The 15552-nt window shown below is 43.5% G+C and overlaps 1 protein-coding gene across 2 annotated transcripts in view; it reads right to left on the reverse strand.

Annotated features, from left to right (window-relative positions):
• The window catches only part of LOC126419916 (protein diaphanous), a 361964-nt gene that overhangs the window by 177530 nt on the left and 168882 nt on the right, over positions 1 to 15552 (reverse strand). Inside the window, exon 1 of one of the 2 annotated variants that reach the window (XM_050087194.1) lies at positions 5097 to 5221. The exons of the other annotated variant lie outside the window; for it this stretch is intronic. Within the exon in view, the coding sequence (XP_049943151.1) occupies positions 5097 to 5204 (108 nt within the window). The 5' untranslated portion in view covers positions 5205 to 5221. Of the gene's footprint in view, positions 1 to 5096; positions 5222 to 15552 lie in introns of those variants that run through there. 2 annotated transcript variants of the gene reach the window in all.

The following is a 15552-nucleotide window of genomic DNA, read 5'->3' on the forward strand; positions in this document are numbered from 1 at the left end:
AAAAGGTATGCACCTAGTCAACCGCTGGGTTGCGGATGGGCTCTCACTCACTATACGACACACTTCCGCCGTCCTGATCCGTGCTGCCACACGGCTAGTGAGCTGCAGCTGCTACCATGTAGTGCACTGATTAGTTTCCGGCTTACCGATAAGTTGAACTTTGCAGCCTACGTATCACTTGCGTAAACAACTTGTAGCTACTTGTTTCCGCGCGAAAACACCATTTGTATGACATGAAGCTGGAATATGTAATAAAAAACATTTCGTTTACAAGACGGTCTCTGTGTTCACCTCCCCGCCCCCATACACAGTATGCGTAACCATTTATTCACTTGCTATTCCGGCGAGAACAGCTTTCTGATTCAATCCAAGAGGTATCCTAAGTGTGTCATAAAATTTACAGAATGCAATTCGAGAACGCTATAAACTGCAATGTAAAAATATATCTTTATTATGGCGAGTAGTTTCGATTCGTACTAATCATCATCCGGTCCATAAAACCATTACAGCAGCATTTTCTTATGAGAGTAATGTCGTCACATCTAGGTTATAATCACAAACACACAACATGTTTTGTGATGAAAGGCAGTGTTTATACATTTCTATACTGCAAATCTTTCTTGCCTTCGGGCTGTAGGCAGCCTGATTAATCTGAGAAAAGTTTGTGAGGTTATGTCTTAACGGAATTAATGATTGGCTTCTTCAGAGAGAATACTGTCTTGCGGAAGAAGATAAATATCGCAGAATTTTTACCAACAGAAATTATCGAAAATATAGGTGTCTCGGAAAAGCGGTTTTGGGCCTCCACACATTTATATCCGAACCATAAACTTCATTACAAATATTCACTAGAGATATTTTCAGTATGAGCGTAGATAGCCCCGCATAAATATTAACGTGCCCCGTAAGTAATTTCCACCTTCAGCACGTGCTTGCACTTCGTAAAACACGCCCCCCCCCCCTTTCCCCTTGGGAATACGACTTAGCGGACAGGATAGTTTGTCATTTGCAAAATTATCGTGTTCCATTCTCAAAATATATTCAGAAGGTTAAGGAAAGGCCGAATAGTAAATATAGGTCAAAACCGCGAGCGCCGCGCGAAGTCGAGTCCTGGACCCCTATTTCTCAGTCAGTGCTCTTCCCACTTAGTGATCGTAATAAGACTCCCGGAACAAATTAACGGTTCACCAACCACAACATTGTTGCAACAGTTAGATCTTCAAAACAGAAGATGCCTACAGGATAATCACCTCGACCCACACAGCGCAACGATGTCGGCATCAGATTGTTATTTCGGCTCTGTCCGTTTGAGCAGTACTTGACAGGGACAGATCTCGTAGATATTGTTGCCTATTTCTCCTCCACTGTCGTCGCAATGGTAAGCGCAGTTGAAGATGTGTTTTGTAACACAATCGAACGAACTCCATACAAAAATATTATCCCCCTCCATTTCTCATCCAAGATGATCATACACTCCTGGAAATTGAAATAAGAACACCGTGAATTCATTGTCCCAGGAAGGGGAAACTTTATTGACACATTCCTGGGGTCAGATACATCACATGATCACACTGACAGAACCACAGGCACATAGACACAGGCAACAGAGCATGCACAATGTCGGCACTAGTACAGTGTATATCCACCTTTCGCAGCAATGCAGGCTGCTATTCTCCCATGGAGACGATCGTAGAGATGCTGGATGTAGTCCTGTGGAACGGCTTGCCATGCCATTTCCACCTGGCGCCTCAGTTGGACCAGCGTTCGTGCTGGACGTGCAGACCGCGTGAGACGACGCTTCATCCAGTCCCAAACATGCTCAATGGGGGACAGATCCGGAGATCTTGCTGGCCAGGGTAGTTGACTTACACCTTCTAGAGCACGTTGGGTGGCACGGGATACATGCGGACGTGCATTGTCCTGTTGGAACAGCAAGTTCCCTTGCCGGTCTAGGAATGGTAGAACGATGGGTTCGATGACGGTTTGGATGTACCGTGCACTATTCAGTGTCCCCTCGACGATCACCAGTGGTGTACGGCCAGTGTAGGAGATCGCTCCCCACACCATGATGCCGGGTGTTGGCCCTGTGTGCCTCGGTCGTATGCAGTCCTGATTGTGGCGCTCACCTGCACGGCGCCAAACACGCATACGACCATCATTGGCACCAAGGCAGAAGCGACTCTCATCGCTGAAGACGACACGTCTTCATTCGTCCCTCCATTCACGCCTGTCGCGACACCACTGGAGGCGGGCTGCACGATGTTGGGGCGTGAGCGGAAGACGGGCTAACGGTGTGCGGGACCGTAGCCCAGCTTCATGGAGACGGTTGCGAATGGTCCTCGCCGATACCCCAGGAGCAACAGTGTCCCTAATTTGCTGGGAAGTGACGGTGCGGTCCCCTACGGCACTGCGTAGGATCCTACGGTCTTGGCGTGCATCCGTGCGTCGCTGCGGTCCGGTCCCAGGTCGACGGGCACGTGCACCTTCCGCCGACCACTGGCGACAACATCGATGTACTGTGGAGACCTCACGCCCCACGTGTTGAGCAATTCGGCGGTACGTCCACCCGGCCTCCCGCATGCCCACTATACGCCCTCGCTCAAAGTCCGTCCACTGCACATACGGTTAACGTCCACGCTGTCGCGGCATGCTACCAGTGTTAAAGACTGCGATGGAGCTCCGTATGCCACGGAAAACTGGCTGACACTGACGGCGGCGGCGCACAAATGCTGCGCAGCTTGGCGCCATTCGACGGCCAACACCGCGGTTCCTGGTGTGTCCGCTGTGCCGTGCGTGTGATCATTGCTTGTACAGCCCTCTCGCAGTGTCCGGAGCAAGTATGGTGGGTCTGACACACCGGTGTCAATGTGTTCTTTTTTCCATTTCCAGGAGTGTAGATACCATAAGAGGATCATTTTGATTAGAAGACTTTCATTATCTGCCCTACACATCATTCGGTCCCTTAAGTTATACCTACCACGTCATAATTATGCGGACAGTAAGTATTCCTACAGGGAATAGAAACTAATGGTCAAAAGAATGGCCTTCAACGAGTGTTTGAAAATATGTGGTTTGACCGTAACAGTCGCCAACTGTTGAGAACGCGTATACAAAATCTGACAATACTTGGAAAACTGAGACGACGTCAAACTGACATACAAACTATTTCGGCATTCACTTGTCACCGTTTAGAAAAATGCCTCATAAAAATGAAATCCAGATCACCAGACCGGAACATGACCCAAGACTCTCCCGAACAGCGTCCAATCTTTTCTGATGTCATATTATCATACAAAATAAATGCGGAATCTTAGCGTTTATTTATCCCAGATTCAAAGCTCCACACCCCCCCCCCCCCCCCGTAATAGCTCTCTCATGAACGCGCTTCAGTGACAACACTCGTGGATTTACTCAGATAGTACGACACACACACACACACACACACACACACACACACACACACACACACACACACACCGCAGACGACAACATCCTGCGCTCTTCGAACACAACATTCTCGCCAGATAATTTCGCTGCCTGAAAATACGACGGGGCTTACGGAATACAAAATTTAACAACCTTCTCTTTAAAAAAAAAAAAGGAACAGATAAGGAAGTTTGGTTACAGTAACATATACCGACTGAAAATGAGACATTTTCGTCGCACTACTGTAACAATTGACGCTGAAACTTTAGATGCAGTCATGTAGCGATTACAGCCAAAATCTGGCCGTATGTTCACAGTTCCTTTCAAGTCAAATTTGTTTAATGACTCCGCCACATTTTTGCAGAATATACGCAATGACGATGCAACTTTGTGCTAATGTAAACAAAGCAGGTTACATATTCGCAAGCACGAATCTGCTATGTTTGTGTTTGAGTATTATTCAGAGTGCGGAAAACAATACCTGTGAAATATTTAACAGATGATGGATTACCTCAAAACTTTTTTACGTAACGGAAATGGGACAAACTCGCTCAGTTATTTCTCTGGAGGTTTAGTTCTTTGAAGTTAGTAACAGCAGAACTTCGTGACCAGGAGAGAATTTTCTGCAGAGCCATATGAAGAATTTCGTTCAATTATTGGTGGGCGAGACAGCTGGGAAATCTGTTGTGTCGTGTTTTCTCGGCTTTAGAAATTGTCAGCTAAAAGAATAAGTATTTCATTCTGTCTGGGTGCTTAGAATGAAAATATGGAGCTGTTATTGTTGTAACAATACGCCAGCAGTAAAAAGTACTCAGAATGTAATTCCGTAATCATCATATTCCCGCGACTCCGACTTTAAGAGTAAGTAAGAGAAAAACTAGTAGTTTTCTACAACTCTGCTTTCTTACCCAAACTGATTTGTTGTTATTAGCTTTACGATACCTCGAAACTACCCCCCCCCCCCCTCTCTCTCTCTCTCTCTCTCTCTCTCTCTCTCTCTCTCTCCACACACACACACACACACACACACACACACACACACACACACACACACGCACACGCACACGCACACCGTATACGATTATCCCTGTAATTATTTTCAATCTCATTTAATAACCACGCACACGCGCGCGAGGCGGGAGTCAAGACGACGACCACCGGCTTGCGAGGCACCGACGTTACCATGAGAAAACGGCCGGCGGCGAACATCGGGACGAAAATGCAATTCGTCGGGCACAGTGCAGCGTTTCATCTATAAATTTCGAACACAGTTCAGTGTCGCTGACATAACTATTCTATGTCAAGAGGTCCTATCGAGGACGCAAACTATTCATTTTACGGATTCACTCATCAATGACTTCTCTAACACAGACAAGGAGAGATTCCGTAGCAACTGCGAAGAGGACACTGGAAACGACGACGATAAAAAAAAAAAAATCACTAGCATCACTAGTACCACAAATCTTGTTGCAAGATATCACTTCCACCACTATTTGCTTGCTGCACAGATCACCACAAACGACAGCTTCGAGACCACTATGAGGATAATGGTAATTGGATGTAAGCAACTACAGCAGCATCACCGGGAGATACCATCGGGCGCTTCCCGGACGGAGCTGAAGGAGATGGTATCGCAGACGAGGCGCAGTCGCAGTCCTTGGACGACTTACCAGCCACATTGCGGACGCCTCCAGCCGCGGCTTCCTCGCTCGCCGCACGCGGGGGGTGTACTGACGCGGCGTCGCGCACGCTGGAAGCTCGACGCCGGCTGACGTCATCTGGCGACTGCGCACAACGCTACACCGTGCACTACTGAACTCCACACCACGCGCTCCTGTCCAACTTCGCTGCTGCGTGTCCACCAACCCCTTCCTCTACTATTCGCCAAATAACCCCCCCCCCCCCAACTATACTATCCGTGCCCGTTACCAGTAAATATGGGATGATGCAACGAGGTGGTGCAGTGATTGCGATGGCGGAATCACATTAGGAAAGAGAGGGGATGTAACCTCCGTCCGAAAACCGGTAAAACGACAGGGTGGAAAGTCCTTGGTCCAGAGCTGAAAGACTAAAGCGTTTAATTTAAACATGCGACTGTTTTTTCACGAAGTACCCTTTGCGTCCCGCGTATATACTACGTCAAAATGTTTTCCTGGAAGCAGATTCACGACGTGGAGTCTGGAAGATCTGCGAGATACAAATCTGAGAGTGCCATACCCTCACTGCTGGACTGTCCGTAGCTCGTGGTCTTGCGGTAGCGTTCCCCCTTCCCGCGCACGGGGTCCCGGGCTCGATTCCCGGCGGGGTCAGGGATTTTCTCTGCCTCGTGATGATTGGGTTTTGTGTGTTCTTCATCATCATTTCATCATCATTGACGCGCAAAGTCGCCGAAGTGGCGTCAACTAAAAAGAGCTTGCAATACGGCGGCCGAACTTCCCCGCATGGGGCCTCCCGGCTAACGATGCCATACGATCATTATGATTATTATTATTATTACTGCTGGACTCAAAATGATTTTCGTTCATAACTTTCTTGAGTTGTGTAAGCAATCTTAGGGCAAAGGGTGCAAAATGTGGTAAATACGATTCATAAGAAACTTAGTAATAAATTCCGCTGATTGCCTTTACTGGATTTTTTTTTGCTAATGTACATTTCGAAAACATAGTTTCATCAACTGAGCTTTCGGTTATGCATGAAGATCTTCATTACACCAGAAACGCGAAACTGTGAATTTTCCTGATTTTTGCTGATTTCAATTGTGTCTGACTTCCAAATGAAGCAACTCCCATATGCTCAATACACTGTGTATGATATCCTCTTTACTTCTGACACTGTCAGTCCCAAACACATCTGCTATTGTCGAGTAGGATGATCCCTGGCAGCTTACAGCACTGTTGCACAGCTTTGAAGCGCGAAGCCCAAGCAGCTGCAGGCGAAAACAGTAGACGTTATTGAAGCTGTGACAACACGGGCGTTGTAATAGAGACATTTACAAAATCACAGCATGTGATTGGTTGAGGTGGGTGAGCGAAGCTGATGCACCAAGCACACTATAACTCTCGGGAATCAACTTAAGCCAACTCGATTATATTTTTAATGTCTAATTTCCTAATCTACTTAGCTCAGTACAGCCTAATGTAATTTATCTACATTCCGTTAGCCTTGTTTTGTATCTGTTGATATTCTTCTAAACTATTTTCAAGATACTACCCATTCCGTTCATCTGATCTTATGTCGACAAAGTGCCTGTTGATTTCTGCCTCGGGGTTTTCAGCCGACGTTTGTTTGACGATTTTTCTTGTGTTGCCAGCACGAGTGACTGGTATAGTCAAAGCTTCCTCCACTGCTAGAGGTGGAAAAAAAAAGTCGTCCGAGAAATCCATAACGGAAGATAACAGGCAGTTTGTCAACAAGTGGCCAATGAAGCCTTAACAATTTAGATATTATGTCATGGATACAAACTTATCGGCAAAAATAGTTTTTGTTTCTTCCCTCCGGACTTCCCTCCCTTTAAAACTTCTCCGTGGTTTCCGTCACAGCTTGCTCAATGTACAAATTGAATAATACATTGTTGTGAAGCATAAACTGATCTTGCTCGAGTTTGTCATTCTTCTGGCGATAACTCATGTCACTACTCTGCAACCATGAGTTATTAAATCACTAGTTCGGTAGTAACCACACCTGTAGATGTAGCTTTAGGTCACTTGAAAATAAGTTATCAATCTAAACCGATTTATCCATCGAAAAACTACGAGAGCGCTTGGCTACAATAATTTCTGTTATTAAATATAATGTGTTTGTTGCTGCCCCCCGCCAGTAATGTGACGCAGAGTAAACAAATAGAAACGCAATCAACATTTTCTGAAACTAATACTACTTGACGTAGAAGCTATCACGCGTCTCGGCAGCAAATCGGAGGAGTAAGTCCTGTGTTTCGACACGGCAGGCTGCCTCAAAGTCCGCATTTTGTTAATCATCAGTTCCAGGGGTGGAGGAGGGGGAAGGGGGTGAGGGCGACGACCGGCTTCTGAGAGAGGCACAGCAGAATGTGCTTTGGGAATATGGCTAGGAAACGGGTAAGCCAATGAAGTAGGGTATCCTTCTGTGCTGCTAACAAAGCGTGCACATTCTGAGAATTATGTGGCACGGATTTACCTTAATTACCTTGATGAGGTAAATGGTAAGGAGGGTCCACAAGGACGGGTATAATTTCGGTAATTTCAATTTGCCATATTCTCTTCACAGAATGGCAGGCATCTAACTGGGTACAGTTAACGACATCCATTCGTTTAGTTAACGGGATACATTATCGACCCAATTGAGAGCAATGTATCACACACACAATTTTCTCCCAGTTATACTAATGTCGATTCCCATTTGATGCCAAATCATAATACAAGCAATTCAATAATTGCAGTAGTTATCGTCTGAATTCACCACTACAGCGACATTTTTAATATAACTAAATCTTTCTTCATAAATAAAAGAAAAATTTCAAATGTATAATGTCGCTCGTTGATTCTAAAAAAAAAAAAAGAAGACATATAAAAGTAATGAGATTTCTCAAAAACACTGGGAAATGTGTAGAGCCTGTGCTCAACAATAAATGGCCTATGAAGGTTTCAGAATACCAGTTTGTCCCGTCTGGCAGCAAATGATATGAAAGATAACTCTGGAATTTACTCTATCATAAGACTACCGCACGTCGCTACGGTTTCTTGCAAGAATGAGTGAATTATGTGGACACATCTGCAGTTGTGGACGGTTTAATTCTTTTATAAATAGGAGTAATGCCTTGTGCACAACAACTAGTGTTATTTATTTTCCTGTAACGGAAGCTTATTGTTGTGACATGTGTGACACACAAAACCACAACGGGAATTATCCCTTCAGAAGATACTGCACGGATTACACATAAAAAAAGCTGGCGTTCTTTTGTAGCAAAAGGAACAAACAGCACTCGCTATCTTTCTTTCTGAAAGGAAGGAATTCAGACAAGTTAGATCGGAGCATAGAGTCTTAGTGAATCACTGGTAACCATTATACACGATAACACCCCGCTAGGAAGTAAACAGACAGGAACGAGAACTCTTGAGATTAGGACGACACGAAGCTTCGCTTAATTTCAAGTTTCTGAAATGGTAGAACATACCGCGCAATACTGTATTAATACATCAATTCAAACAAACTTTCTTTTGCACAGCCGGCCGGAGTGACCGAGCGGTTGTAGGCGCTTCAGTCTGGAACAGCGCGACCGCTACGGTTGCAGGTTCGAATCCTGCCTCGGGCATGGATGTGTGTGATGTCCTTAGGTTAGTTAGGTTTAAGTAGTTCTAAGTTCTAGGGGACTGATCACCTCAGCTGTTAAGTCCCATAGTGCTCAGAGCCATTTGAGTCATTTTTCTTTTGTACAAATTTATACCATGGCAGCGCGGTCTGAATTAATAAAACAGCGTTATCAATTTATTAGGCTCATTCAGTAGGAAGTAGTACGAACACCTTCCCACAAATATATCATTTGGTACACATGTAAATCAATCAATCCAATACAAGTTAGTTATGAACAATAGGGCAGACTGACAAACAAGTATAGCTACGCCATAACTTATGAAGCATAATGAAAAGTAGAGGCTATAGGTATTTGGCGAAGCATACTGACAAGTAGAGTCTATGGGTATTTGGTGACATGGGTGTTACTGGACGGCTTAAGGTGCCGTTACTTTTACAAAGATGTCCAACAGGAATTTTAGGCACATTACTGTATAAGAGAAAATATAAAATATCGGGAAGCAACTTTTGAACCGAATGAAGATAAGAGAGCCGCAAAACAATAAATCAAAGACTAAAAGATATGTATAAAACAATGATTAATTATAATTTACATGAAGATATGGGGAAAACATTATTCATGAAGTCACATTTTTAATACCTTGCCAGCAATCATAAAAAGTTTAGCTGCTAAGAAAGTGTTGTTGGTATGAGTTAGACAAGGACTTCTTAATGGGAGATAAGATTCAACTCCGTTGATGAATCTCTTAGCAGGACGTACTGACGTATATCAATATTACATCTAATCACGTTAATTATTGCATAAATATGTATTCTATACTATTTTCTGACGCGTTCCATATCCACGATGATCACCTCACCGTAGGCCTTTGAAACGAACAGCGCGTATATGTTTTTAGCAAAATTACGATGACAAGACAGCAGAGGGGTAAATCTTATGATAAAATAACTAGAAGCACAGAAATATACAAAAAGGAACGCACAAGAAAATGGCGAAATGGATACTAACGGAAACCGAGGGGAGGCCATGCGTAACAGCTGTGGTGGGACTGGTCGTCGCACGCAGATTCCCTATATGCGAAGTACATCGTGATGAATCTATGCGAAATACATCATGATGAATCAAAATCATCCATCTGCAACAACGCCCGTATCAACAAAATAACAATGTATTCTAACCGCTTTCAAAAATTATACCGTAACATGAAACACAGTGCGCGGTGCGGATAAAGAGCGAATCACGTTAGCCATTTGCGGGGAGCGGGGCAAGAATGTAGTTCACCGCTTACAACACGAGGAACGGCAGGAAAACTTTTGATTTCAGTGATATAACCGCAGAAAATAGATTAAGATATTATGCTATCGTTTAATTTTTTATAATCTACGAGTAAAGAAAGCAAGGAAGTTTCGAAATGAACATGCCGCCAGTAGCGATGTTATTAGACGCAAAACACAAAGCTTGCTGCAAGGGGGGCGGTGGGGGGGGGGGGGGGGAAGCTATAGCAAATGCACCAAGCCTTTCTGCAAGGTCATTCTGTATTGTAAGCACTCGATTATGGAATGGCCAGTTCCACAAAATAAGGAAAAGAACAAATATCTCCCATTTCAGAAATAAACTAATGGCTTATCCCTTGTTAGCTCTGCTTTTATTAATCACAGCAATCATTTACCTCAAGATCTGGTGACTCAGAGTTGTTATTCTCAGACACGCTTTAATCTCTTGCTTCCTTTTTCTAATTCTCCCTCTTTATAGTTATTATCAGCAGAAAAGTTATTGTAACATAAACCATTTATATACTCAATACACTGTCTTTGCCACGTAAAACTATATGAGTCTACAATGTAAACTGTAAGTATATGATCTGATGTATGAGAGGGCCCAAAGTCTCAAAAGTGGTCGAGATAAAAATAAAAGTCAATGACTTTATGAACAACAACTATACACCGAGAGCTACGATGAGGAGGAGGGGGAGGTAGGGAGAGAGGGGGAGGGGAGGGGAGGGGAGGGGGAGAGAGAGAGAGAGAGAGAGAGAGAGAGAGAGAGAGCAGGGAGAAATGTAGAAGTTTTTATTATTTTGTATTGCTAATAGTACTAGTCCATGATACTGAGGTTACACCGACGTGCAACTGAAAAATTTCAACTGCAGCCCCTCCGAGAGAACGACGGAATGGATGCCCACCCGTGTTGCAACTCGGAGCTGTACTCCCTTTCTAATGCCTTTAACCGTTAAGTTCCCAAATGTGTACAGGTAACCGGAGATATGTTGCCTCATCCGTAACGAAACTGCATAGCATCCCCTTTCTAATTAGCTCTGCTGTTACTTATTGCTCTGAATGTCTCCTAGCGAAAAGTGAGGCGATCTCAGGCCCATGTCGAAACGAAGTTAGTGTTAACTTTCTAATGGACTCATTTATAACGAGACGTGAAGTCGTTGATAAAGTAGAAATTTTAATAGTTGCACGTCAATGTACTATTTTGAACACCTATACCGAGGGAAGATCAAAATCCATTCGCTGCTGATTAACAAGGACTTACTTTCTGGTTAAACACATCGATTAAAATTGAACGAACGTGGCCTCAATGGTAAAATAGTTATTTCTCTCATACTACAACTGCAGATGGCATGGTACTAACACCATACAGTGTTCAATATGTGAATGCAGCATATGTGCCTGAAACCGTTTGTTACTTGAATTATATAGTGACTGCTAGCTTATACTGCCAGACATTAAATTCTGAATGCAGTCACGTACGTTCAAAATACATACAAAATTTTGTCACTTATAAAAACAAATGTCAGTGTATGTACGTTCGGCGGCGGAGCTTTTTCGGTAAGAGAGTTTAACAACACGAAGCATCAAATAACTGTTAACCTTTCGTAATCTCTCTGTAGCAACTCATAGTCTCGCAGATGTCGGAGGCACTTACATATCTGTAGTTGAATGAAGTCATTCGCTTTGTTTTTTGTCGCCTTGCATTGCATACATGGAGTAAAAGTGAAGCGACCCAAAATATTTTTCAGCCCTACAATAAACAGTCGAATCTGTTTTCCTATAAAATATACTAGAGGTCCCCACCGATCACACTGAAGCTTCGTACGCCATTCTGGAAAATGGCGGCAAAAAGTCACCTTTTCGCATTTTTTATTGAAAACGCTTGCATGTGTGACCAAAATACTTCCGTACGAAATTAAAGAACACAAAATTACCCACAATATATTTTCGTGTTTTCAGAGGATTAACGGTTTGACCACAAAAGCCTAGTATTTGATATTTTCTTACGAAAACCGCCTCCCTGCATCCTGTAAAACCTTTCCGGACTGTCTCCCAGATGAAATTAACTGATTTTTGTCTGTCTGATTTTCGATGGTTGTGTGTTTAAGGGTTGTTCTCATACAGTGCCTCGCTCAGATCTGCACTGTTGATTTTTCCTCTACCTCTATTTTGCAGAAATTGAATGCAGTGTGGTGATAAGCCTAGACATCGTAACGGCTGTTAATGAGCTTTCCAGTTGCTCTACTGTAGAACATTTACTGCGTAAAATGGTTGAAAAAGGAAAATAATTATATTTATAATGGAGAATCATGGGGACTGTTTGATTTGTGATGACAACTTGCTCAAGGAACTGCTTGTACAGTTTCGGATAAAGGGGTTGCTACATCGATTAAGTGCCAGTGCGAGACGCGATGGCGCGAAATGTTAAGTTTTTAATAGTTCACTGGGTTTTAAATTCCACGTTGACTGCTGGAACGGTTATACCACAGAAAGTACTGTCATGAAGTATGAGGAACGTTCCTGTTCGAACGAGTAACACGCAGTTGTAAATTTCACCAGCCAACGGTAAACTGAGATCTGCCGCAGAATTAGCTATTCAAGACAAATGTTTCTTTTGTAGGGAAGAAATAAGTTAGGTAACATTTCAAAAGAAGAAAAAGAAGCCAGTACGAAGATACAGAAATTAGCAAAAGTTGAAAATGTAGCCTGTAAAGATTCAATAACTGCAGCAAATAAGAAGAGAAAGGATGAATGGAGTAAGAGCGTTAACAAACGTCTTCATAATATCACTGAACTGGTAGCTGCAGATGGAGGGTATATATCATTACAGTTGTTTTGCTGAATTTTTTAAGAGGCCCACGGGTGGAAACAAACGGCCATGTTGCACTCCTCATGCGTTAAGTAGGTCAACTGATGAATAGAATCTTCAGGATAATTGAAAAAAAAAGTTCAAATGTGTGTGAATTCCTATGGGACCAAACTGCTGAGGTCATCGGTCCCTAGACTTACACACTACACACCCATGCACGAGGGAGGACTCGAACCTCCCACGGGAGGGACCGCGCAATCAGTGACATGGTGCCTCTAACCGCGCGACCACTCCGCGCAGCTATAATTGAAAACAATGATGAGTGTCAGTTTTCAGTTAAAGACTTGATTGAACAAGCTTTTGTTATGTTCCAAATTAGGAAACTATGAGGACTTTACTTAAGGAAAAATATGGTGAAGAGATCACAGTGGCAAACCCACGTGAAAAACACTCTACTGTTTGTTCCGGAAACACGATATGAGGAAAGAAACAAGTGACTGAGACGACAGACTTCGGACTGTTATGGCAGCGCTGCATTCATACGAGAGGACATTGGGTGCAGCTTCTACAAAATATCTGAATATGCCCCAACAGACGAGTTTTTGACGGATGCAAAAACTGTGATTCCACTGTCTTTGACTATGTTTTTAGAAAAGGTAACACTAAAAAGAACGGGCAAAGGAATCCATGGCAAAATAGGACATCAAATAATTTCAGCCACGAGACTACGATCTTTCGCATCTCCTCTTCTACTTGGGTTGTCCGTCTTTCTATACAGAAAGTATGAATCCAGAAATCTTTTTGACACGCTAGCAAATCTTGGAATGCGTGCTACTTACAGTGATTGCAAATTTTCGAAGCCTCTTCCCTGAACAGTTTAGAGCAGTTGTAGGAATGTTGCTCTATAATGCTCCAAAATATCCAGCTTTTGTCGAGGTGTACCTTGCCTTAACAAATCCTCCAGATCTACACAGCAATAAGGAGGTACCGAAACACCTGCAGCTAAAGGAAGCGGTGTAACTACAGACCAGGATTCTGACAATCTAAAGGGTCAGGATGACGAGTTACTGAAAGATGACCAGCCAGTCTTATGAACCGTAGCACTATGTATGCACTGTTCATCATAAAAGAACAATTAACACTTAGTCAATAAATGTTTATTAAATATTTATTATATGTCATTCCCCGCGCTTTCTATCGCAATTACACTCACAACCACATCCACAAATGGAATTCCCGCCATTATACGGCCAGAACAGATTCATAAACATCGCTTTGAAGCTGAGGCGTTAATCCTATGAAAACAGCACGTAGGACTTTTTTTTGTAGATGATTTTGTGTTCTTTAATTTTGCACTGAAGCATTTTGTTCATAAATGCAACTATTTTCCATAAAAATGCGAAAAGGGGATTTTTTTGCTTCAATTTTCCAATATGGCGGACGAAGATACAGATAGATCGATGGGGACACTTAGTATGTTGTTTAGAAAGATATAAGGATGATCAGTGTAAAAATCCATCTTATTACTAACTTTACCCTCTAAAGATCCTAATTTTAACCGGACTCCTAAGGGTTTGCACGTTCGAGAACTGCTCAGTGCACAATCTGTTGCAAGGAGAAATATTCATTCTGGAAAGAGGGTTAGAGCTTGACGTCGCAGTAGAGCTCGGATCCTTCGGTCGCTCTGGAGTACATCTACATAGATACTCTGCAAATCACATTTAAGTTCCTTGCTGAGGGTTCATCAAACCACCAACAGGGGATAGGCAGAATAATGTGAACAGGGCTGGTAATGGGATGGTTGTGAGTGACGGTCAACAACGCACGTAAGGCAGGTGTTGCGCTGGACTGTGGGTGTTCATTATTGACTAGGCATCAGTGCAGGATGTTTACGAGTAGTGCACACTTCGTGTTTACATTCAGAGGCCGAGATCGGCGTGCAATGAAAGACCCGACAGAATTCCAAAGAGGGCAGATTGTGGGGACCCGATTAGCCGGAGCGTCAGTAACCAAGGCAGCCAACTTACTGAATGACTGAAGAGCAAATGTTTCAACAGTTATGACAGCCTACAATAAATGACAAAGATCGTCGGACGCTAACAGCAACTGTGCCAAAACAACACAAAACTACGGCGGAATAAGTGACTGCAGAGATCAATAGCCATCTTCGAGACACCGTATGCATCGACACTGTCCGCCGAGAACTCCATAGAGCGCATATTCATGGACGAGTTGCTATACCGAAACCATTAGAGACGACAACCGACCCAAAGAAGCGTAAAACATGGTGTCAGGAGCATAAATCCTGGACGGCTGATCATTGAAAACGTCATATGATCCGACGAGTCAACGTTTTCGTTATTTCCAACATCGGGGCGGGTTTGCGTCTGGTAATCGCGAAAAGAAGCCTAGACCCCTGATTGCTTGATTCCAACGATTAAGCATGGAGATGGAACTGTGACGGTGGGGGCAGCCATATCATGGTATTCTGCTGGTCCCATAATTACTCTCAAAGGCCGTTTTACAGTCAACGAATATGTGAACATTTTAGGTGATCAGGTGTATGCACTCCATGATCCAAATGATGTTCCCCAATAATGACGCTATATTTCAGGACGATAATGCTCCCATTCACACAGCCAGGACAGTACAATTGTGGTATGAGGAGAATGCAACTGAACTGCAGGGTCTTCTCTGGCCAGCACAGTCTCTGGACTTGAACATTATCGAACCCTTGTGGGTGGTATTGGAGC

Source organism: Schistocerca serialis, chromosome 9, assembly GCF_023864345.2.
Source record: "Schistocerca serialis cubense isolate TAMUIC-IGC-003099 chromosome 9, iqSchSeri2.2, whole genome shotgun sequence".
NCBI classification, from domain to species: domain Eukaryota; kingdom Metazoa; phylum Arthropoda; class Insecta; order Orthoptera; family Acrididae; genus Schistocerca; species Schistocerca serialis.